The 22,208-nt window shown below is 45.5% G+C and overlaps 2 protein-coding genes and 1 long non-coding RNA gene across 9 annotated transcripts in view; 1 reads left to right on the top strand and 2 right to left on the bottom strand.

Annotated features, from left to right (window-relative positions):
* The window catches only part of myh10 (myosin, heavy chain 10, non-muscle), a 54,386-nt gene extending 51,624 nt beyond the window's left edge, over nucleotides 1–2,762 (bottom strand). Inside the window, exons 1-2 of one of the 3 annotated variants that reach the window (XM_081710691.1) lie at nucleotides 2,605–2,762; nucleotides 1,051–1,425 (exon numbers count right to left, since the gene is read on the bottom strand). In XM_081710691.1, coding sequence (XP_081566817.1) covers nucleotides 1,051–1,404 — 354 coding nt within the window. In that variant the 5' untranslated portion in view covers nucleotides 1,405–1,425; nucleotides 2,605–2,762. Of the gene's footprint in view, nucleotides 1–1,050; nucleotides 1,426–1,524; nucleotides 1,603–1,651; nucleotides 1,757–2,604 lie in introns of those variants that run through there. The other 2 variants (XM_081710692.1, XM_081710693.1) reach the window with 2 other exon arrangements.
* A 30-nt stretch (nucleotides 2,763–2,792) lies between these two features.
* On the top strand, nucleotides 2,793–13,867 carry LOC113584786 (uncharacterized). Its single transcript, XR_004775933.2, has 4 exons — nucleotides 2,793–3,022; nucleotides 3,564–3,620; nucleotides 4,108–4,189; nucleotides 12,403–13,867. It is a non-coding gene; the product is annotated as an uncharacterized LOC113584786 (long non-coding RNA).
* Nucleotides 9,111–22,184, bottom strand: pik3r6a (phosphoinositide-3-kinase, regulatory subunit 6a). Of its 5 annotated transcripts, XM_081710697.1 has the most exons (7): nucleotides 18,806–18,939; nucleotides 11,972–12,095; nucleotides 11,642–11,762; nucleotides 10,594–10,667; nucleotides 10,385–10,499; nucleotides 9,592–9,653; nucleotides 9,111–9,250 (listed from the first exon to the last, which is right to left on the bottom strand). In XM_081710697.1, the coding sequence occupies exons 3-7, from the start codon at nucleotides 11,743–11,745 to the stop codon at nucleotides 9,123–9,125; spliced, it is 483 nt and encodes a 160-aa protein (XP_081566823.1). In that variant the 5' UTR covers nucleotides 11,746–11,762; nucleotides 11,972–12,095; nucleotides 18,806–18,939; the 3' UTR covers nucleotides 9,111–9,122. The 5 variants fall into 5 exon arrangements, with proteins under 5 accessions (XP_081566823.1, XP_026877736.1, XP_081566824.1 ...); XM_027021935.3 differs by lacking the exons at nucleotides 11,972–12,095; nucleotides 18,806–18,939 and adding an exon at nucleotides 21,960–22,184; XM_081710698.1 differs by lacking the exons at nucleotides 11,972–12,095; nucleotides 18,806–18,939 and adding an exon at nucleotides 21,756–22,176.
* Nucleotides 22,185–22,208: the final 24 nt, after the last annotated feature.

The following is a 22,208-nucleotide window of genomic DNA, read 5'->3' as shown; positions in this document are numbered from 1 at the left end:
CACAGGTGTGGGAGGCATGGAACGGCAGCCTCACATGGAGCTCCGCCACCTCCCTACCCACACAGCACAAGCAGTGGCCTCGCCAACACGTCTCCTCGCACCCCTAAATCTTCCACAGCTAGTCTGGGGCAGTACAGCATTCAAGAGCTCCCACATTCATCTCGAAGTAGAGAACTTGCGCAGGACTACGAGCTTGTGCTGCATTATGCAACTAAGGGGAGGTTAGCATTAGCTCCTGCTATGCAGCCATTTTCACCGAGGTGAGTCTGGACACTGTACACTAAACATCGCTTTGCTGGCAAAGCAAGGTCTGGCTACCTCTTCACACGAAGGCCTCTCAGGCTAATTGCTTTACAACAGGAAGGAGGCAGGAGTGTTGCAGCCATATGGCATGGAGCATTAATATCACCGGGCCCAGAGCAGCCCAATAGCACAGCACAGGTCACCTCATGGGAGACACCTGTACACCCTGACCAACGCACGTTCATGACAACTAAGTTCAAACCTAGTTTACCAAATCCCAAATGTGACAAGTTGGATTACCTTTATTACTAAGAGATGGGAATACAGGACCTCTCAGTCCACAGCACAATGCTTGAGATTCTGAGAGAATATCCAGAGTGATAATGAGATTCTCATGCAGCACTGGAGAGGCTGTGTGTGTGTGTGTGTGTGTGTGTGTGTACTGGGAAAAGCAGTGGGCCCCTCCTCATTGAGATTCCATAATGACCTCATGACTGCTGCCCTCTTGCTCACTGTGGTAGTGTTTGGGGGGTGGCAGTTAGCCTGCCTGTGCCCATTTCTGTCCCCCCATCTCTCTCCCCTAGAGTGCATATGCTATGAAATGGGTCAAGACAACTCTATGCACTATAACTGGTTTTGAGGGCATCACTATAAACTGATAAAAAAAATCTTCAGCTCATCCACATGAATACAGTTAGTACAATGATTTTTTTTCTCATTTTGCCTGAGAATCCTAAATCAGGTTAAGTGTCCATGCAGTAATGCCCAACAGCTGGAGTAGACAAGCAAGAAACGTGGCAGACTCACGTAAATGAGGCCGGAGTAGTATCTGTCCTTCAGGTTGTGCAGTACTGAGGCTTCGTTCAGGCAGGTGAGCTCAGCCATGTCCTCCACCTTGCTGAACTTGGGAGGGTTCATCTTCTGGACGTCGTCCTTGTTCACCAGGGCCTTTTTTCCATTTTCAGCCAGTTCAACCAGCACTTCCTCCCCCCTCTCCTCACGGATGCTAGCCGCCTCGAAGCCGTGCCTCTCCGACGGAACCCACACCAGCTTCTTGGCAGTCCAGTCGGCCTGCGTGGCCGGATTGTAGACCACGGCCCGGTCCACAAACAGGTACCGCTCTGGGTCCTCCTGTCCACTCCTCTGTGCCATCTCCGGCATTGGGGACTACAGACAAGCCACCTGCAGGTGAACGCAGAGAAATTAACCTACACCTGGGTCAGTGCTAATGCACCACAATCGTAAAGCACACCCAAAAGAAAATGCGCAAAAGGAAGCAACCTTGAAGAAACAAATTCAAGATAGGTTACACTGGTTGCAATGACTGACTGAAAAGAAGAGTTCAACATTCCAGGTCCAGAAAAATCATTTGTAATGCCACATGGAAGCACTTCATAAGACAACTTACCAAAAACAGAACACAGAACAGTATATTTTGCTATATGTCCACTATGTTGTTTTAGAACAGTGATAGCTCATATCAGTGACAGATTAGAGACGTAACTACAAATTTAGCGTAGTTTGAACTGTGGGCTGTGTTAAAAATACCCAAAGCAAATGTTTGCGCCCTCATGATTTACTGCGGCCTTTCAAAAGATGGATACAGAACCCAAAAGAGCCAAATGGCCGTCAGTCAGCACTAGGTTATAACTGTGAACTAAACTTGGTGGAATTTATGCAGAGCACTAAAAATAATTCAAGCTGGAAAAAAAAAAAAAAAAAAAAGTCAAGCCTTCAGTTTCGACCGTCGGCGCGGTCGTTTGCAATCTCCGGCGTTAATGCGCCTTCACAGCTAGTGTCTCACCAAAGACTCAGGCTAGGACCAGCCTAGCTAACAGCGTTTCAATGTTACATTCTCTCACCCACAAAAGACACCTTTACCCGCCCCCCATCCCTCACCGTTCAAAGTAAATCAGAAATATCACTTCACATAAGCAACAAAGCAACGTCGGGTTAAAAGCTGACCTCGACAAACGTCTAACTTGAGTTATGCGGCATTACTCGACGATGCCGTTAGCGGACAAGCTAGCTATCTTAGCAGCCTAGTAACAGAGCCGCACGCGCCTCATCATCTAGCGACCGTTACTGCCACAAATACGGACGAGAGCAGCACTAGCGACAAGCTTATCCAGACACGACGGCTCTCCTTTGTGTTAGGATTACCAAAATACTATATTTTTATACTTAAAAACGTACTGCGCAAAAAAAAAATTAAAAAAATTATATATATATATATACCGCGAACATTTAACCCGCTAAAGACCTTTAGCGTGAACGCCTCAGCGTCCCTATGACCCAAAGTAGTGGCGAATTAATCCACATCCCAGCAGAAAACCAACATCCTTAAACGTAATGACTTACACAGGGTAGATGGCGACGATACCCACGTACACGAAAAGGTGAATAAATTACTATCCAGTGCGTCCAGTTTTAAGAATCCAGTTCTTGTGAAAGTCGGTCAATACTCCGTTGTCTCAACCGACCGCAGCGCGCCACCTTTCTGTTCCCGCCCCTCGGACGCCCAACGGTAACACCCACGCCGCCTACTGACCTAGGACTGGGCTACTCTCTGACCCGGGGCTGGCTGTGGCTTTGTGTAAGCTCCTCTCGATTGTTCGTCTAAACCTCCTTTTCTCACTCAGTCCGATGATGGAATAACTTGTCCCGTGTCTGAAACTGCTCGCATAACGGTACCTGGCGTTTATCCTGCGGTTTGAAGGAAACGCACTGCAAGCCTGTTACTGGACCTCAATATGCCCATCAAGCTGTGCATTTTCGGGTGAGAACACACTGCCAGTACCGCACTGTAAAATAAAAATGCTAGAAAACCATTTCGTATAAAGTGGCAGAAGAGGCGCTCTTTAATGGTAGCCTTAGGACAAATGCCCCGGGCTTCTGTGAGCTTCGTTCGTATCATATATTTTAGCCAATGACAGAGTCCAGGTTTTCGCATAGATACATATAATTAAACGTTTCCATTTTTACTGTTTGTGCTTTATAATTATTTCTTAATTTGTCTCAAATAAAGTTTCTACATGTAGTAAGTAAATGAGAATATTCGCCGGTGTAAATGGGGAGTTGCCGCCCTCGCGTGGTTATGGGAGGTTATAGCAGGTCGCCTGGTAAAGAAAACCAACACGTACTCAGTAGTTAGTGCAGCCGCACAAACACGCCGTTCTCAGCCTTTTTAAAAGTGCTCTCCTAACAACTTTATGCCCTCCAACTTAAAGAAATGACTCCTTATAAATAATATACCCTATAAGTCAACAAACTGCACGGATGCAGTACTAATTCTATCTATTTTTTGCTTTGTTTTGTAGTTTACGTTTACCACATAAGAATTCATAAATTCCTGTGGTGGAATTCTTCCTGATGGGGTATGATCGCTTTTTCTTTAATAACATAATTACGAAAAATGAAAATAATAATAAAACAAGCATCATTAATTACACACTGCGGCAGATGAACTGGATTTCAGTGCGTGTAATCCAATTCATCTGCTGTAGGTTTAAAATACTGGTGTATCTGTAAGTGTGGACGTAATCATGTTTATACGTAACATTTATTTTATTTATGTAATTTTCTTGTGTCGCTCTTGTGGTGCTCATGGGTATTGTGACCAGCAGGCGGCAATGTTGACCTTGTACAAAAGGTCTGCCATGACCTGTACAAAACCACAAACAAGCCGCGAGCAAACGTGAGCAGTCTGTCAGGTGTAATCTGACCTTCGCTCCTCTTCTGATCACGGTTGCCATGATTTTTGGGAAGTTACATGTCTTTGTCTAGCGGTTTAGCAGTTTTCTATTACTTGAATAGCAGATGCGTTGTTATGCACGGCCACGAACCCCTGCCTTTGTCTCTCAGCTTATGTACAGCTGCGATGTGGTGGTGAGTCATCAGCGGGGGTGGGGACATGCCACTGACCCAAGTACCTGAATGCACAAAGGTGAGATAATTCATAATGTTTCCTTAAAAAGCATAAAACAGAACATAATGTGGGTGAATTCCAAATATAAAGACCTCCCCTTCATTATGCTACTCTGGTAAGGAAAGTTGCATGAGTGACATTTTAAAAAATGGCTTGTAAAACTGTTGACTTCACATTCTTCTTTATTTAACCCAGTGAGTGAGACGGAAGGTATATAAAGAAAGAGCTGGTGTGTGTGTGTGTGTGTGTGTGTGTGTGTGTGTGTGTGGCAAGGACAACAAGCAGACAGGCAGTAGGTCAGCCTGTTGCAGGAGTTGTTAAATCCTCCTTGTCTCAGAGTGATGTTAACCACACCATCAGGTCTACGGAGAGCACCCTGTTCACTCTCATCTCCAACACTGACCTTTGTGCTCTGATAGTTCAGAAAAACCTACACCTGTCTTTCACACCTCCGACTGTCAGGAATGAAAGATCTGTAATAAGGTTGCCCTCGTCTACGTCCCGCCACCTGAGATCAGGATCCTGCAGGCCAAATCCAACCAATCATATTAAATACTTGAGAATTCAAATAAAGAGTTCTCCAGATTGGATGGTGTCAAACTCCAGTCCCTGTCACATAAGAGAAGACTGCTGGCTGTGTGGTACATTCACACATGTTAAGTATTACCTGTAATCACAGCATTTATTCAGGGACTTTACTCAGCCACATAACTATTCTTTCAGACACAGCTCTTGGAAAGTAATTACTTCAGCCTTCACATTAACTCTCACACAATGACAGCTGTTGCTAGGGAACAGAAAGGAAATGCAAGAAAGTATGTATGTTGGTTGAAAAGATGTTTTCTCTGTGTGTGTGTGTGTGTGTGTGTGTGTGTGTGTTGGAGAGGAAGGGAGAGAGAGAGTTTCAATGTTCAGTCAAAATGAATAAATGGAAAAATGGAATCGCTTTTCTAAACAGGGTCCGTCAGTTTGCTGGTGTGGGCGAACATGCACTGAGCTTGTGCTTGACAAGGCACGAGACCCACGGTCATGAGTCATTAGCAGAATCCAGAACACCTTCCCGCTGTACTGTCCCGTGAGGGAGGCGCAGAGCTGATCACACGCTCATGCAACACGCTGTGGCCAAGGGAATAGTGAACTCCTCCTATGCCTGTACTGAAGGGACTGGCACCGTGTGCACGTGTGTGTGCTCACACCCATGCACTCACTCTGAAAGCACGCTTATATACGGCCAGTGAGCTACACTCCAGTGATGTTTTTAAATTACTATTACGATTATTACTTTTAACATTTGATAGTTTTTTTAATATCCCTGATTTCTGTACTATCTCAGCTACATTGTAAATGAGGGTCACCCTCAGTGTGCTCCAAGTCTAAAGAAATGGTGATGATGATGATTGTCCGACGTCTTTCAGTTGCATTTCAGATGCTCTTCACTCAGTAAACTTAGCCTGCATATGTGTGTGCGAATTTGAACACGGAAGCGTTTGTTACAGGGTGTGTAGAGAAGCTTCTAGTCTGGTGTCTGTAGTGGTGTGAAGATGCTCAGAGTGAGTCATCAACTCTGCAGTGCAGCGGCTTTTAGGGAGGACAAGAGGCTGCTGGACCAACCCGCTCCCAGTCTGAACCTCAGCCCCCACCTCCCAGTCTGAACCTCAGCCCCCACCTGTCAGTCTGAACCCCAGCCCCCACCTCCCAGTCTGAACCTCAGCCCCCACCTGTCAGTCTGAACCCCAGCCCCCACCTCCCAGTCTGAACCTCAGCCCCCACCTGTCAGTCTGAACCCCAGCCCCCACCTCCCAGTCTGAACCTCAGCCCCCACCTCCCAGTCTGAACCTCAGCCCCCACCTCCCAGTCTGAACCTCAGCCCCCACCTCCCAGTCTGAACCCCAGCCCCCACCTCCCAGTCTGAACCTCAGCCCCCACCTCCCAGTCTGAACCCCAGCCCCCACCTCCCAGTCTGAACCCCAGCCCCCACCTCCCAGTCTGAACCTCAGCCCCCACCTCCCAGTCTGAACCTCAGCCCCCACCTCCCAGTCTGAACCCCAGCCCCCACCTCCCAGTCTGAACCTCAGCCCCCACCTCCCAGTCTGAACCCCAGCCCCCACCTCCCAGTCTGAATCTGAATTCTGGATTCCCGTTCTGAACCCAAACCCTGGCCTCGCACTACAGGTATAGCCCCCAGCAGTGCTCTCTGAATCCAAACTGCTTCCTATTCTTGAACTCTGAATCCGAACCCAACCTGCCACTCCAATTCTAAATTCTGGCCTCCCGTTGCATATCCAAACCCCAGTCTAACAGTACACGTAAAAATAGCATGAGTTGCTCATAAGCATGTGTTGGTTGGTTACTGCAAGCCTAATATATAGAAGAGAATGACAATTTAGTTCCAGAGTCAGAGTGAAATAAAGAACCACACACTTTTTTGATGAACCATTTCTGATAGCGGAGGATTTTCTGCTCCCACAGACAGCACGTTAATACTGATACAGGTGGGAAAGATTTATGACAGATTAATAAAAATAAAGTGTCAATAAGAATAAAAAGAACATACACAGCGTACACACCACAGCATCCGTAAGACAGTCAGACTATATATTATACATTATATTCAAAATGTCTGTTTATATTCGATGTGTTTTATGGAAATAACAACCTGCACTTCTATCCACTGTCCTGTGCTGACTGGGTCTTTTCCGTAGTCTGGGATGTGCAATGGGATATGCATTCTAATGTGTAGCGCGCACGAGAAGAGCAGCCGGACCGTCCGCTGCTGCGCGTGTGCTTGGTTCGCGTAGAATTCACTCGGTGTTGTGGCCGCAGACGTTATGGGCTTCACCGTGCAAAGATCTGAGGCGAGGAGGATTTTTTTTAAAAAGGAGCAGCTCAACAGCCTGACTAATTTAGACCTGCAGAGAGTGCAGCCTCGCAGCAGGGGCAGAAGTCTGCAGTTTAGCGTGGCAGAAAGCTCACTGCGCATAGTTCTTTTTTTTTTTTTTGGTAACAGTAGCTAGAGCTGCGTGCATGACAATATGAGTGTGTCACTCATGGTTATTGTGGCCAGGCTGCAATGCATTAGTGGGCCAGGTCCGCTAGCGCATGAATTTACTGTAAATGTTTCCTGCAAACGCGCAGATGGAGGAATGCATGCATGCACGTGTTTTCAGCGTTTTCATCAAAACGTTCATTCAATATATTATCTCACGTGCTCCAGGCATAACCCACCTCCACTGGGTGGCTTCTGTACCAGTGCTGGGGTCAAAAGTAATGCAGATCAGAGCTTTTGTACAGAGCATATGAAAACATCTGCATCAGGATGCTTTATTTGAGCTCAGCGCTCAATAAAGCCACAGCAGGTGTGCTGCACACCACATACCCACACGAGCGACACCGACAGACAACAACCCCCACCAACAACAAATCTAAAAAAAATACTGGGTTTTAACAGCTCGCCTTTGAATAGTCATGTGATACAATGAGGCATAACAAAAATAAATTACCCCCTCTCCATGACGTTTCTGAAGGTCAGACTCGAGGTGAATGAGGAGGAAGTGTGGCACTAAGTCTTACCTGGTCTGACCTCCAGGCCTATCAGGGTGGCTTCCCCTGGGCCTCGTGCGCATGTAACTGCATCTCTTTAGCTCTGTGAAACTATCGCGCAGAAAATGGCCCACATGAACAACACACTAACAGAACAACACACAATGATTCCCATCAAGTAGCATCAAGTAGAAGTAAGAACTTTTGGGATTTAAAAGCTTACATTTGAATAGTAAAATTATACAGCGAAACCTAAAAATACGACAGTTATATGAAGCAACATGCCAACTCAAGCTGGGGGGGGGGGGTGGCATGAAGATACCCTCTTAGCAAAAAGAAAAGACCACTCCACAGTACCTCACACCTGGGCTGGAACACCTACAGAGCCAAACTCAGCCAGGTCAAACCCAGAGAAGTTCTTAAGGAAACACATCCAGGTAAGGGTCCATTTTAACTACAATGGTAATATTAGGGGCAGTCTTTGGTGTAGTCCTTGCTGTTAGAGGACACAACAAGATACGCACAAAACAAGAACAAACAACAGCAAGACACCTAAAACCAAAAGACACAATAGTAGCCGCAACACTACAACATTCTCACTCTGCTGCACAGTAATGAGTTTTGGATGAACTGCATGTATCTGAAGAGGGTCCATCACACAGAATTCATGTCGTGGAATGTCTATATTTCAGTTGCTATGGAGACTGGTCTCCACGGCGAAGAATCCCTTATATTATAGAGGGACCTTTGCCCACAGCACTGCGTTCATGGTGCACAGAGAGAGTCAGACTGGAAGAATACCCAGCTCAGCAGAGCTGGCAGGACACTCTGGGGGACTGGACACAATACAGAGCAGAAACAAACAGAGGAGTGGAGAGTAGGGGGGTCTCCATGCTGCCCTGCGGTTCAAACCTCAGGGACATGTAGCAGAAATCTGGAACAGGAGAATAAGAGAAACAGAGAGATGGGGGAAGAGAAAGTGTGAAAGAGAGAGAGGCAGAGGGTGGGACAGTGACCTGGGACTTGGTAACAATGATGGATGGTGGGATCTTTCGTAAAGACACAATGCCGCAATGCCTCATGGGTAAAAAGGATGGTAGATGACAGCGAACCAGCTAGATGGTGAGCAGTGGGACCCAGGGGAAGCCGATTCTCTATTCTCAGGGAGAAACAGAGCGTGGAAAAGAAACAGGATTAAGGAGCAGAAATGGGGGAAAGTGCCATGTACGGCATCATATATAATCAAACAAGAGCCAAAAGCACTGGGAGAGTGGTCATACACCAGCAGCACAATTCTCTACCACAAAACTCCAAATGCTTTCTCTCAGACAGTTGTAACAGTTCCCAGCATGCTCTGGGTGGGTGATGATGGCTCAGCAGTCCCTTTGGAGCACTGCGATCCTCCATAGTTCTACATAATGGCGCAGGTGAAGCCACAGCACTCCTTCAGCAGTGCCAGGCCCGTCTTCCTCACCAAGGGGGAGGAGTTTGGCCACTGCCTCTGACCACTGGCACCCAGATGTCTACCCGGAGCAGCGTCTGGATGGGACAGGGGCAAAAAGGAGGGACATTGGGACAGTGGTGCATGAATAACTACCTGCAAACTCCAAATCCACTCTGGACTGGTTGAGTAATCTCTATATACACAAGTACAGTCTAAAAAGCCCAGACAGATGTAAATCTTCAGTGCTCCACATAAAAGGTTAAAGTTCTAAAATGTTCTAAAAACACTTAATATAACAGTTATAAGTCCTTCGTGTCTTTGTCTCTGATAATCTGTATTTTAATGTGAACAGTTGTGAATGATTTCAGGACATAGAATGACTCTTACAGTGTACATAGGAAGAATTTGCCCTGTCAAAAGAAATATGGGAACTTACTTTGAATCAGAGTACTTCTGGACTTAAGGAAACCAGCCATCTCCTTGTCCTCTTCTCTCTCTCTGTAACAGAGAGGTTACTATGGTGACCATTAGGCAATGTATTGTGGGGAGGAGGTCTGGTTACTGTATGTGTGTGTGGGTATCACAAGGATTACATTGTGTTTGCCAACAATATGTTTCCATGCTAAATCTTTCCTGAATGTGTATATATGTTTGCATGTATCTTTGTGTGCATGTGTCTGTGTGTGTGTGTGTGTGTGTGTGTGTGTGTGCGCGCGCGCACACATGTGTGCAGACCACTCGTCTACAACCTGATACACCATCTCCCACACTGCAGACATTCACAATTCCTGCATCAATATGACAAGTAATTCAAGACATATCATGCTTACAAAACAGAAGCCTGAACAGAGCAGCAATGGGGGAGAATTTCATCTATTCATCTCTATTTCGACAACAACATGAACGCAAACGTGCACATGCTGATCAATCTTACACTCACCACACTCTGTAAGGACGGGTTTCATGAATGAGAGAAGCTTAAATACCATCAGTAAGGTATGCGATGGCTCGTCTCCTCCACCACCCTACTGTGTCTGTCAAGCTGCTTAATCTTGCTGGTTACTCCCCTGTTACTGGCAGCAGTTAACTCAGTTAACTTCTGGTTAACTCAGCAAACCTCCAGCTCGGAGCATCTCGCAAGTGCTGGACTAATAATACAGCACATATGCTGTTGGCTCTTCCATCTACTGTACTCCACACCTTCTCCCAGCAGGTGCAGGGGACAGTACCTGAGCCTCTCAAACTCCACGTCATCCACCAGGTAGTCTCGGGCCTCCACCAGCTTCTGGATGTCCTGCAGGAGCTCCTCCTCCCTCTGTCTGTCCTCGCTTGCTTTGTCTTTATCTGACCATACAGTTGTTACACACAAGAGCGTTATTAAAAGCTACAGTGAACAATACGAACCAGAGCTTCCAATCGACGATCACGCAGTAGCTACCTGGAACAGAGATCAGTGTCTGAAGCTCCTTTTTGAGCCTTGTGATCTCTTTACACAGCTGGATGTCATCCATCCTGGAAGCAAAAAACGAACCCCTTTTAAATGTCACGTGATATAGTCCTAGTATAGTTTTAGTATAGTCCTAGTGTAGGCCTAAAACAGTCCTAGTGCAGCCCTAGTGTAGTCCTAGTATAGTCCTAGTATAGTTTTAGTATAGTCCTAGTGTAGTTTTAGTATAGTCCTAGTATAGTCCTAGTATAGTTTTAGTATAGTCCTAGTGTAGTCCTAGTATAGTTCTAGTGTAGTCCTAGTATACTCCTAGTATAGTTTTAGTATAGTCCTAGTGTAGTCCTAGTATAGTTCTAGTGTAGTCCTAGTATAGTTTTAGTATAGTCCTAGTGTAGGCCAAAATAGTCCCAGTACAGTCCTAGTGTAGTCCTAAAATAGTCCTAGTGTAGTCCTAAATTGAGTATACAGATTCACAAATGTTGCTCTGAGGTACTAAGGACTGCTTCAGTAATTATATGACTTTTACCTCACCTAAACTTATAAACTGACTCATAAACTTACAAAACACCCCATATGCCTCAGCGCTGGTTTAACAGATAAAGCCCAAACGGTCTCCCCCTGACTGTTCATTAACCCTGTCTCGGTATCTCCCTCCTGACTGCTTATTAAGTCAGCATCCGCCGCCTGCAACTGGAACAAATTGGCTAATCATGGGATTAGCGTTGCTGGTGCCAAAGTGTCAGCCACAGGCGCTGGGCGTGAGGAAAGCTTTATGAGAACACAGCTGTGAGAGACAAAGTGGGAGACCAGTGATCTCACACACACACACAAACACACACACACACTCTCACTCACACGGTGCATGAAGCCCTCCAAGTCGAAGTGATAAGTCACGATGGTAGCAAGAACCAGATTCTTCCAGCTCATTTCGGTTCTAGATAAGCCGGCAGTTGAGTTTACTTATACCTAAAATGTTTTAAATGAGCATGTTGGGTGTAATAGAAAGGGATGATCCATCTGAGTTACAGGAGTCACTCACATGTATCTGAGCTCTGACTCCCTCCGTACCAGGATGTCTCGGATCCGCTCAATCCTCAGCAACTCGCCCTCGATGTCATCCACGGTCACGGTGGAGTCCGCCATGGACACCACACTCTCCTCTGCAAACACACAATCATACCACTGATTTTGGTAACATCTCATTTTAAGGGACACTTGCTATGGCTTAATGAAGGTGTTGTTGTTAGCTCAGTTAATGCCCACAGACACACACACGCGCGCAAACACGCAAACACACACACACACACAACACACTCCAAATCCCCTGATTACTAACAGGTACTCTCCTCCACCGTTGTGCATTGCTCACCCTGCGCATCGAGTTAACAGCCTGCTCTCAGCAGCTTCATACTTCCAGTCATTACCGCCTGCGTGGTTGTTTTCCTTGTTTTCCTTTTATGATTTTAGCCAGCTCACCGCTGTCCTCTGTCGATCTATGTGAGTGGAGAATAACGGCACTCCTTATCTGCACTCGCAACTCACTCCCTCCCTGCCGCCGTCACGCTATGCATTATGGTTTATTCATTATGAACTGTATCAGTACAGAACTGGAGATGGGCATGATGGTACATAAAATACTGTAAAGTGAAAATCACCAGTAACTGAATTATTATAATGAATAAAAACTTTAAGATTCAAGTTATTGAGCAAGTAATAATAAAGTAATAATTTAAATTCACATCTGATTGCTGATTAATTGGAGACATGTTATTCCAATTAATTCAGCCCTTTCTTACACAGGAAGCTGCCCAGGTGCTTCTGCAGTCTCTTGTGATCTCAAAGCTAGACTACTTCAACTCGCTACTTGCTGGTCTTCCTCTAAGAGCCATCAAACCTCTACTACTTGTCCAGAATGCAGCAGCACAACTAGTCTTCAATCTTCCAAAGTTCACACGTTACTCCACTACTGCGCTCATTTCATTGTAGCTGCACACATCAGATTTAAAACCTTGATGCTTGCCTACAAAGCCAAAAAATGGACCAGCCCCTTCCTACATGAGGTCAATGGCCAAAGCCCGATCCGTACCTCGACTACTTCGAACCTCAAGTACAGCTTGGCTTGAAATACCGTCCTTCAGGACTCATGGACGACAAGCATCGAGACGATTTTCTCTCCTGGCTCCAAGATGGTGGAAGGAACTCCCACTTGCTGTCCGGACAGCAGAGTCCCTTGCAGTCTTCAAACACATACTGAAGACCCATCTATTCATGGAATATTTAATGCTAAACAGAGAATCTGAAGGGATGTTTACTCGATGGGGATCGTGTTTGATCGGCGGGTGTGAGCCTACATCTATATTATGCTGCACTTGCTCTCTTGTCAGCACTGCTGCATTTTGAAGTCTATTTTGGCGGCAGTTCTCAGCCAGTTATGGTATATACTGAGCATAATCCCTTGATCTTTCTTAGCCATACGGCAAACACAAACCAGTGATGGTCCTATGCGATGGTCCCTCATTGCACAAGGGTTTAACTTGAACATGCTGCATAAAAAGGGATGTGGGAATGTGGTTGCTGACACCCTGCGCCGTGCTTAGTTTTATTTGCCGTTTTATAATTGTCATTTCATAATGGTTGTAATTGTTAATATATTTGTTAATGTGGAACTTTTGGGGAGCTGCTTAAGGGGGGTATTATGTGTACCTGTGTGTGTCTGTGTTCCCTCTGACTCTCCAGTGTCCCCCAGTCCATACCAGGATTTCCAGTGAGCTCAGAAGAGGAAGAGCAGAAGAGCTCAGTGTTGGGCTCATCAGAGAAGAGAGTGCTGTTGCTGGCACTTGTGTCTGCTTTTTGATATTGTGATTGCTTGCATTTGTGTGTATGACTTTGGATTCTCCTCTTGACATATGGTTGGTTCGCTTTGTCCCTTATTGGTTTGGTTGCTGGTTATTATATGTCTCATGTATATAATGTCCTGGATATGGTTACACACGGGTGGTGGGGAGTGGCTGCCAGTTTGTTTGGGTGTGGATTTATGTGTTTATATCAGTATAGTCGGTGTAGTCATTGTATGTTTCTTTTTGTAGCTTAGTCGGTTGTCTTTTTGTTTCTAGTGTGGCTTTGTGTGTTATGTTAGCCTGAGCCACCCCTGTGCTATTGCACCAGATTCTTGAATATTTCTGTATCTGAACATCAAAACTTGTAAATACACTTGACCACAACCTGTTTGTCTCATTTGTATTTCATTATTCATTATTACTGCTGTTGTACTCCAAACCTTTGTTACGCCTCCCAGCCTAGACAGGGTCGTACACACACACACACACACACACACACACATGGCTCCCAGTCTAGATGGGGTCGTGACTCTCCCAAAATGGACAAGTTGTCTTTAAGTGTCCTTGTTGGAATTGCAAAATGGGGTCCAGAGCCTAAATCTTTTTAAACAGCTTTTCTAAACCCAGTTCATCCCAGCGTTTGCTCTGTTCTACTGCACTGCTGTCCATAAGCAGCTGGCCAGGGCTGTGCGGGGTTTGTTGATTGAAGTGGGCGTGGCTGGCATCGTGGTACATGGAACCTAGGTACACTGCTGCGCACGGTCAGTTTTCTGCAGTGAAAAGTCAAGCAATGCACTCTGCCAAGCCACAAAGCTCACATGCAGAGGGAAATTCAGACTGCCAAAATGCTTGATTACATTTATGGCATGTTATACAGGCCGTGACAAATGAAACAGCTCCCCACATGTCTCTATCCCAGCTCCTCCACCCCTCTCACTCAGTGTGAGCTCCTCTACTTATAAATCAGAGGACTGGACATTAATTCCTAGGTGTCACTATTTAGCAGCGCTCGTGTGACTCCCAACGCAGACACCAGCACTGCCTCTCTGGCTGCTACTGCCTCTGTGGGCAATGAGCACCACCCTGCTGCCACTGACGCACACACCGCACTGCCAATGAGAAGCTGATGAAGTGGCATCTGTCGTGAATATGCGGATAGAAACTGCATCTCCACCACCATCTTCCCATGAAGCCTGCGGTCCTACTCAGCATGCAGAGCTGAAAACACGTCTTTATGTCTTTATGTGCCTGGTGGGTTGGTGAGCTGAACAATTCAAGGACATGGGACCACAGCACATGCTGCTTACACAGAGTCCACAGACTCAACTGGTACGAATACACAGGCCCACAGGAAATATCTCACACATACTGTCCAAATGTCACTAACAATTAGTCATTCAATTACAACCAGTTTCTAATTTCAGGCACCCTGTTGTGTTACAGACTGCATTGCTCTCTCTGACAGGATGGTGGTATGCAGCTTGTGGTTCACTTTTAAACAAGAAAAAAAAAAACTCCTTTTTTTCTGGTCACATGATCTTTTCTAAGTGCTAAAAGCAGTATCTGTCCTCAAGCACAGACCTGAGAGCAGCTTTCTATGTCTGTAAACCAAGCTGTTCTCTGCTCAGGTGCTCAGGGCTCCTCCTGTCCCCCATATTAGCCCCTCAGCCTGGTCAGATGTTGGCACTTTTTACAGAGCAGCAGGAGACACAAAGGGAAATACAAATGGTGACTTTACAATATACACCAAGCTTAGTTTTGGTGTCCTACAAGGGTCTGATCTAGGGCCCCTGCTTTTTTCTATATATATGCTAGCTCTGGATAAAATTATTCATATATCACTATGCTATTTTCCACAACTATACTGATTACACACTCAGTCAAACTAGAGCACAAATATCAGATCAATATTGTTGAGGAAAGCATAAAGGACCTCAGTCACTGGATGCTGGAAAACCTTCATTTCCTTAAATCTGACCAAACAGAAGTGCTCTTATTAGACCCATAGGCAGCCAGTAGCTCCTTGATTATGTTATAAACCTTGATGCTTTCCCAATTACAGCATGTTTAATGCTTAAAGATCTTTGTGTAATTATTGATGCCAGTCTCTTGTTTGAAGCTTATGTAAATTATATTTCTAGGACAAACTTTTATAACCTCAGGAACATTTCAAAGATTAGAAATATACTATTATTACAGTATGCAGATAAGCTAGTACATGTGTTTATCACTTCTACATTAGTTAGGTTAGTTAGTTAGTAAGGCTTCTGTAATGCTGGTTGTACCACTAAGTGCATAAACAAACTCTAGTTGGTTCATAATGCAGCAGCGTCTTAGCGGGGTTTACCCTAATCACAGACTCTCTCACCAAGCAGTGACAGGAACACCAGTCTGTAATGGTTCAGCTTACTACACAGTTGCAGACTTTGAGTTCTTCCGCCTCATCCCGACAAACTACACTGGATGTACCCTCTCATCCCGGGGTTTCTGTTGGTAATTTCCCAGTGACTATGCCTGAGATGTTTGATGGAACTCCTGATAAGTGTCAAGGATTTTTGCTGCAACTCTATTTTTTGTCAGCTCCACCCCCAGTTCTGATAAAGCCAAGATACTGTTCCTAATTTCTCATCTTACAAGTAAAGTGAAAAGATACTGTGGTATGGAAGAGTGTTCACATAATGACTCTCAATCAGTTCCTTGTCCAAGTCAAGGCTGTTTTTGATCACCAGCACAGCGGTCGAACCAGTGGGGAATTGCTAGTAAAATTACATCAAGGTAAACAGCTTGTTTCTGAGTACACCTGTGAGCCACTAGTAGTGGGTGGAAGAACCATCACTTATAGTGACATTCTATAATGGTCTTAATGAGGAGATGTCACGGAATTAGCCTGCAAAGACCCGGGGCTCTCCTTGGACCGTCTTTTAATTCCTTCTCTCCGACTGGATAATATGCTACGGGAACGCAATATTGATAGGAGACGTAAGCCTCACCATGTGCTTCACCATCCAATACACTGTGAAGAAGTCAACAGTGCTAAACCAGTGCGACTCTTTACGTCTTACCCCTCAAGAGAAAAAAAGATGACGCCGAGAGGGGCGTTGCATGTACTGTGGAGTAGCTGGATGCATGGTCAGAGAATGCCAAGATGTCCCACGCAGAAACAAGGCAGCAATGTCAGAGCAACATGTGGTTGAGCATCCCTACACGGAGTTTGACAACCAAGTCATTTCTGATTATGGTTATTCAACACTGATCTTTGTCTGGATCAGCTCTTATTGACTCCAGAGCCGAGGGAAATTTCACATACCTTACGTTAGCCAAAGATCTACAGATTCCACTCGAAACACTCTGATAACCTCTTAAAGTTTCTGCCCTGGATGGAAATGCCATGGGAGGAGGTTCTATATGCCAGAGAACCAACCCGATTAAACTACAGACCAGCGCACTCCATCACAAACCGTCACTTTCTTAGTTTTAGATTCCTCAGAGTTCTCCATCATTTTAGGCCTTCCGTGGTTAGAGAGACATGTTCTCCACATCTCTTGACCCAATAAGGAGTTGTTAACCTGGTCTCCCTTCCATCACCGACATCGTTTGCAGTACCCCACCATAGTCATCCGCTCCACAACTGTGGAAAGCCTGTACTGCTCAATACAGACCCACATTCCACCTGAACACAAGGACCTGAGGGAAGTGTTCAGCAAGCAAAGAGCCATGCACCTGCCACCTCACCACCCATATGATTGTGCTATCGATCTCATAGAGGGAGCACCGATGCCTAAAGCAGGTATTTACCCACCAACTCAGGCAGAGGAGCAGCCTATGGAGTCTTACATCAAAGAAGCATTAAGCCAAGGCTTCATCCACCTCTCCTGTGGCTTCAGGATTCTTCTTTGAGAAGAAGAAGGATGACAGGCTCTGGCCCTGCATAGATTATAGGGGGCTCAATCAGATATCTAAGAAGTACACATATCCCCTACCCTTCGCAGCCACATTAGAACAACTTACAGATGCCAAACTGTTTACTAAACTCAATTTAAAGAGTGCATATAACCTAATCCAAATTAGAGAAGGGGATGAGTGGAAGATGGTATTCATCACCACTAGAGGGCACTGTGAGTATAGGGTTATGCCTTTCGACCCCAGTATAACACCTTCTGTGTTCCTGACATTCATGAATAATGTCTTAAGGGACATGCTCGGCAAATTCATTATAGCTTACATAGATGATATCTTGATTTATTCGCCTGACTACACTACACATGTAAAACATGTCTGCCTTCTTCCCCAACGTCTCCTTGAACATCAGCTGTTCCTCAAGGGAGCTCAGTCAGAGTTCCACCTACAGACAACTACATTCCTGGGTTATATCATAGGGGCCAATGAGGTCGCCATAGATGATTGCAAGGTGGATACAGTCAACAACTGGCCCAAACCTCATTCAGTGAAGGAACCTCAACGCTTTCTGGGGTTTGATCATTTCCCGTAGGTGATTTATCTGCACTATTGCTGACCCTCTGACCAACCTCTTAATAGGAACCATTAAAAAACCCTCAGATGGACTTTACAGGCCGAGGAGGCCTTCGCAGCACTGAAGAAATCCTTTACCTCAGCCCTGGTCCTGCAACACCTACAACACTCGGATCCTTCAAAGCCCTTTGTGGATACCTCGGAGGTGGATGCCTCTGAGACCAGGGTGGGGGCCGTTCTGTCTCAGGACTCAGATAACCCCTGCAAATTACATCCTGTAGCCTTCTATTCACACCAACTCATGCAGTGTCATGCAGCCCGTTGGAACCTCCACAAACTACATTCCACAGAATCCTCCGGGGAGAGAATCCTCATCCCTGGAATATTAGTGCCCGCACCTGTTACCCATTTACCTAGCCTATTTACATGCTTTGTAGTGTTGAGCTTCTGATCTATCTTGCAGCATGCTAAGCAGAGTACTTACTAGAATTATCACTATTACTCATATTATTGCTACACTGCATTGGCTCACAGTAAATGTTGTATTAATTATAAAATACTTCTAATGACTACAGAGCACTGAACGTGCTTGCCCCACAGTAGCTTAGCGATCTCTTCGTCTATTATGATCTGTCATGTCTGCTTGGATCAAAAGGTGCAGACTCTTTATTAGTACCCAGTATAAGTCCACCTCAAGGGGCAGAGTATTTATCTATAAACCTCCCAAGCTATGGAAATTCCATAATGGAATAATCTTTCCTGTCAATGTTCTGAACCCGACACAGTCTCGATATTTAAGGCTGAAAACCTATTTGTTGAGGCGTTTTTTTAAATACTTCTCATCTTGGTTAGAAGTGTAAGTCTGGGCGTTGATGTGAGCTGAGAGATGTGTTAACCTCAGATTTTGTGATGCTGTCACTCAGCTTTGTTTCCGGGAGTGTAGGAGTGCGGATGTTCCAGGGAGCCCACGTCGTGTCGTTGCCGAGAGTCGACCGTCTCAGCTGTTGAGGCTCCTCCCACCCCAACCCCTTCTCTTATTGTGGCTCCTCCCACCCACCTGGACAAAGGGAGGGGTAATTATGTTAAAATGCTGTTTGTCAACTACAGTTCAGCATTTAACACTATCATCCCCTCCCTACTCACTACTAAGTTGGAGGATCTAGGACTGCATACATCTCTGTGCAACTGGATCTCCAACTTCCTAACAGACAGACCACAATCAGTACGGTTGGGCAACTGTGTCTCATCCACCCTCACCCTCAGCACTGGAGCTGCTCAGGGTTGTGTCCTAAGCCCCCTGCTCTACTCACTGTACACCTACGACTGCACAGCCACTTCCAGCTCCACCATCATTGTCAAGTTTGCTGACGACACCGTTGTCATGGGCCAGATCTCGGACAACAATGAGAGGGCCTACCTTGAGGAGATTAAACACCTGGAAAACTGGTGCCAGGAAAATAATCTCCTCCTAAACGTCAGCAAGACAAAGGAGCTGATCGTGGATTGCAGTAAGAAGCAGGAGCGGCACTTCCAACCTGTGAGGATCAGTGGAATCATGGTGGAGAGAGTAGATAGTTTCAGGTACCTTGGAGTTCAAATCTTGCAGGACATGTCCTGGTCCCGCCACACCAACTCCCTGGCAAAGAAGGCTCGTCAGCGACTTTACCACCTCAGATGCCTAAGAGACTTCAGACTGCCCTCCAAGGTACTGCAGAACTTCTACTCCTGCACTATCGAGAGCATCCTCACGGGGAACATCACAGTCTGGTTTGGGAACAGCACCAAGCAGGACAGACAAGCACTCCAAAGGGTGGTGCGTTCAGCTGAGCGCATCACTCGTACGGAACTTCCTGACCTGCAGACCATCTATTACAAGCGGTGCCAGACCAAGGCCAGGAGCATTGTGAAGGACCCCACCCATCCCAACAATAGGCTCTTCTCTCTGTTGAGGTCAGGGAAGCGCTTTCGCTCCCTGAAGACCAAGACAGAGACACTGAAGAGGAGCTTCTTCCCACAGGCCATTTGGGCCCTGAATCAGGGAAACTGATAAACTCTGGGGACCACCACCACCATTTCACTGTAAATATGTAAATTTATAAGCTGGAACTGTACATTGTGTACATACACATATATCCACATATCCATATATACATTGTACATTGTGTATATATACACATTATACATATATTGTACATACATTGTTATATCTTTTATATATATATATATATATATATATATATATATATATATATATATAAATATAGATAGATAGATAGATAGATAGATAGATAGATAGATAGATAGATAGATAGATAGATAGATAGATAGATAGATAGATAGATAGATAGATAGATAGATAGATAGATAGATAGATATTTCCTTATGTACCCCTGTTTTTTCCCCTCAGTTTGGACAGAGCACTCTCAAACCATTTCACTGTGAGTTATACCGTGTATGACTATGTACATGACAAATAAACAAAACTTGAACTTGAACTTATCCGTTGCCTTGGTTTCTCCCCTCCCAACACATGGAGAAGACTCTGGGCTGACTGGGCAGCTGGTGCTTCTCTTCAGGTTTCTTCTTAAAGGCTCTTAGGGAGTTCTTCTTTGCCAAGTTACCATGGGCCTGGTCACTGGGGGCTTTCACACATATGTGAGTAAAGCTGCTTTGTGACAACAGCTGCTGGAAAAAGTGCTAAATAAATGTGATGAACTGAGATCACTCTGGTGAGGATTAGATCACCTCCACACCTCAGAGTCCCCGTGGGAGCTACGGAGGAGTATAGTGTGTATAAAAAAAATTCCTTGCAAAGTCAAACCGTCATTTCCTCTAGAAGAGTACACGCTTCTTTAGCTCACACTTTTCTTTCAAGGCATCCATTAAGCTTGAAGAGTCAAAGCTCTGCTCTGTAATGTTCTGATCTAAATTAAGACTTAGTCATGAGTGTAGGAAACCAAATCTAGGACTGAATGATTTGGAGAAAATACAGAACGGTGATATTTCTAACAAATATTGCAAGGTCAGTGTGTAAAGATGAGTGTGCATGCTTTAGTGCTGGGTGTGTGTGTAAGGGTGAGTGTGCATGCTTTAGTGTGGGTGTGTGTATAAGGGTGAGTGTGTAAGGGTGAGTGTGCATGCTTTAGTGCTGGGTGTGTGTATAAGGGTGAGTGTGTAAGGGTGAGTGTGCATGCTTTAGTGCTGGGTGTGTGTGTGTGTGTGTGTAAGGGTGAGTGTGCATGCTTTAGTGCTGGGTGTGCGTATAAGGGTGAGTGTGTAAGGGTGAGTGTGCATGCTTTAGTGCTGGGTGTGTGTGTGTGTGTAAGGGTGAGTGTGCATGCTTTAGTGCTGGGTGTGCGTATAAGGGTGAGTGTGTAAGGGTGAGTGTGCATGCTTTAGTGCTGGGTGTGTGTGTGTGTGTAAGGGTGAGTGTGCATGCTTTAGTGCTGGGTGTGCGTATAAGGGTGAGTGTGTAAGGGTGAGTGTGCATGCTTTAGTGCTGGGTGTGTGTGTGTGTGTAAGGGTGAGTGTGCATGCTTTAGTGCTGGGTGTGCGTATAAGGGTGAGTGTGTAAGGGTGAGTGTGCATGCTTTAGTGCTGGGTGTGTGTATAAGGTTCAGTGTGTAAGGGTGAGTGTGCATGCTTTAGTGCTGGGTGTGTGAAAATGCAAAGCAAGCTAGTGCAACCACTCTCAATCACCTAGCACACAAAGTGAAAATATAAAAACTAACCCAATATGAACTAAAGAAATTCGCATATATGAGATGTTATATTTTTGTGCACAAGTATACACATTTTTGCTTTAGACAAAATATTATCCACGATACTTAAAAATATTTCACTTACCGACTGACAGAATATACTTGTTATAAAGTTTCCAAGTGTAACATATTTTCAAAGTAAATATAAATAAATACGACCATCTATGGCACAAGTGTCCAGGTACAACACTCCCGAAAAGAGGAACGTCAGCAGCAGAGCCCTTAGCGACCGAACAGCGCGCTCCTAGCCGTCCGCTTTAACACGCGCGCTCGGCACGCTGCATCATACCTGTTTTCTCACCGCTCGCGCCCCATGCTGTACATTCCAGGGAGCCGTACTGAACAGAAGGCGCGCGCTTTGTGTACATCGCAGCCTAGTTAGGTTTTCGGGAGCGCGAGGGAACGGCTCGGACTCTTTTTAATAATTACGGCTGTGCAGATTGAGCAAAAGTCGCCGCATCGCTGCGGCTCACACGGCGAACAAAACACGGCGGTATGCTCGAGCGCTTGGAGGACGAACTTCAGCCGTAGCCCGTTA

This window comes from Electrophorus electricus, chromosome 3, assembly GCF_041902795.1.
Source record: "Electrophorus electricus isolate QZ-2024a chromosome 3, ASM4190279v1, whole genome shotgun sequence".
In the NCBI taxonomy this organism is placed as follows: Eukaryota; Metazoa; Chordata; class Actinopteri; order Gymnotiformes; family Gymnotidae; genus Electrophorus; species Electrophorus electricus.
The sequence above is the reverse complement of the archived record's forward strand: the minus strand, read 5'-3'. Positions and strand labels throughout refer to the sequence as shown.

Bases quoted from the DNA above. Each gene is read 5' to 3' on its own strand.
- pik3r6a (XM_027021935.3), bottom strand. From the start codon at position 22,038: ATGTACACAAAGCGCGCGCCTTCTGTTCAGTACGGCTCCCTGGAATGT. The intron at 9,654-10,384 runs GTACTGTCCCCT...TCTCTGTTACAG, and splicing joins GTGGAGTTTGAGAGGCTCAG to AGAGAGAGAAGAGGACAAGG. The intron at 9,251-9,591 runs GTAAGTTCCCAT...TGTCCCATCCAG, and splicing joins CAGAAGTACTCTGATTCAAA to ACGCTGCTCCGGGTAGACAT.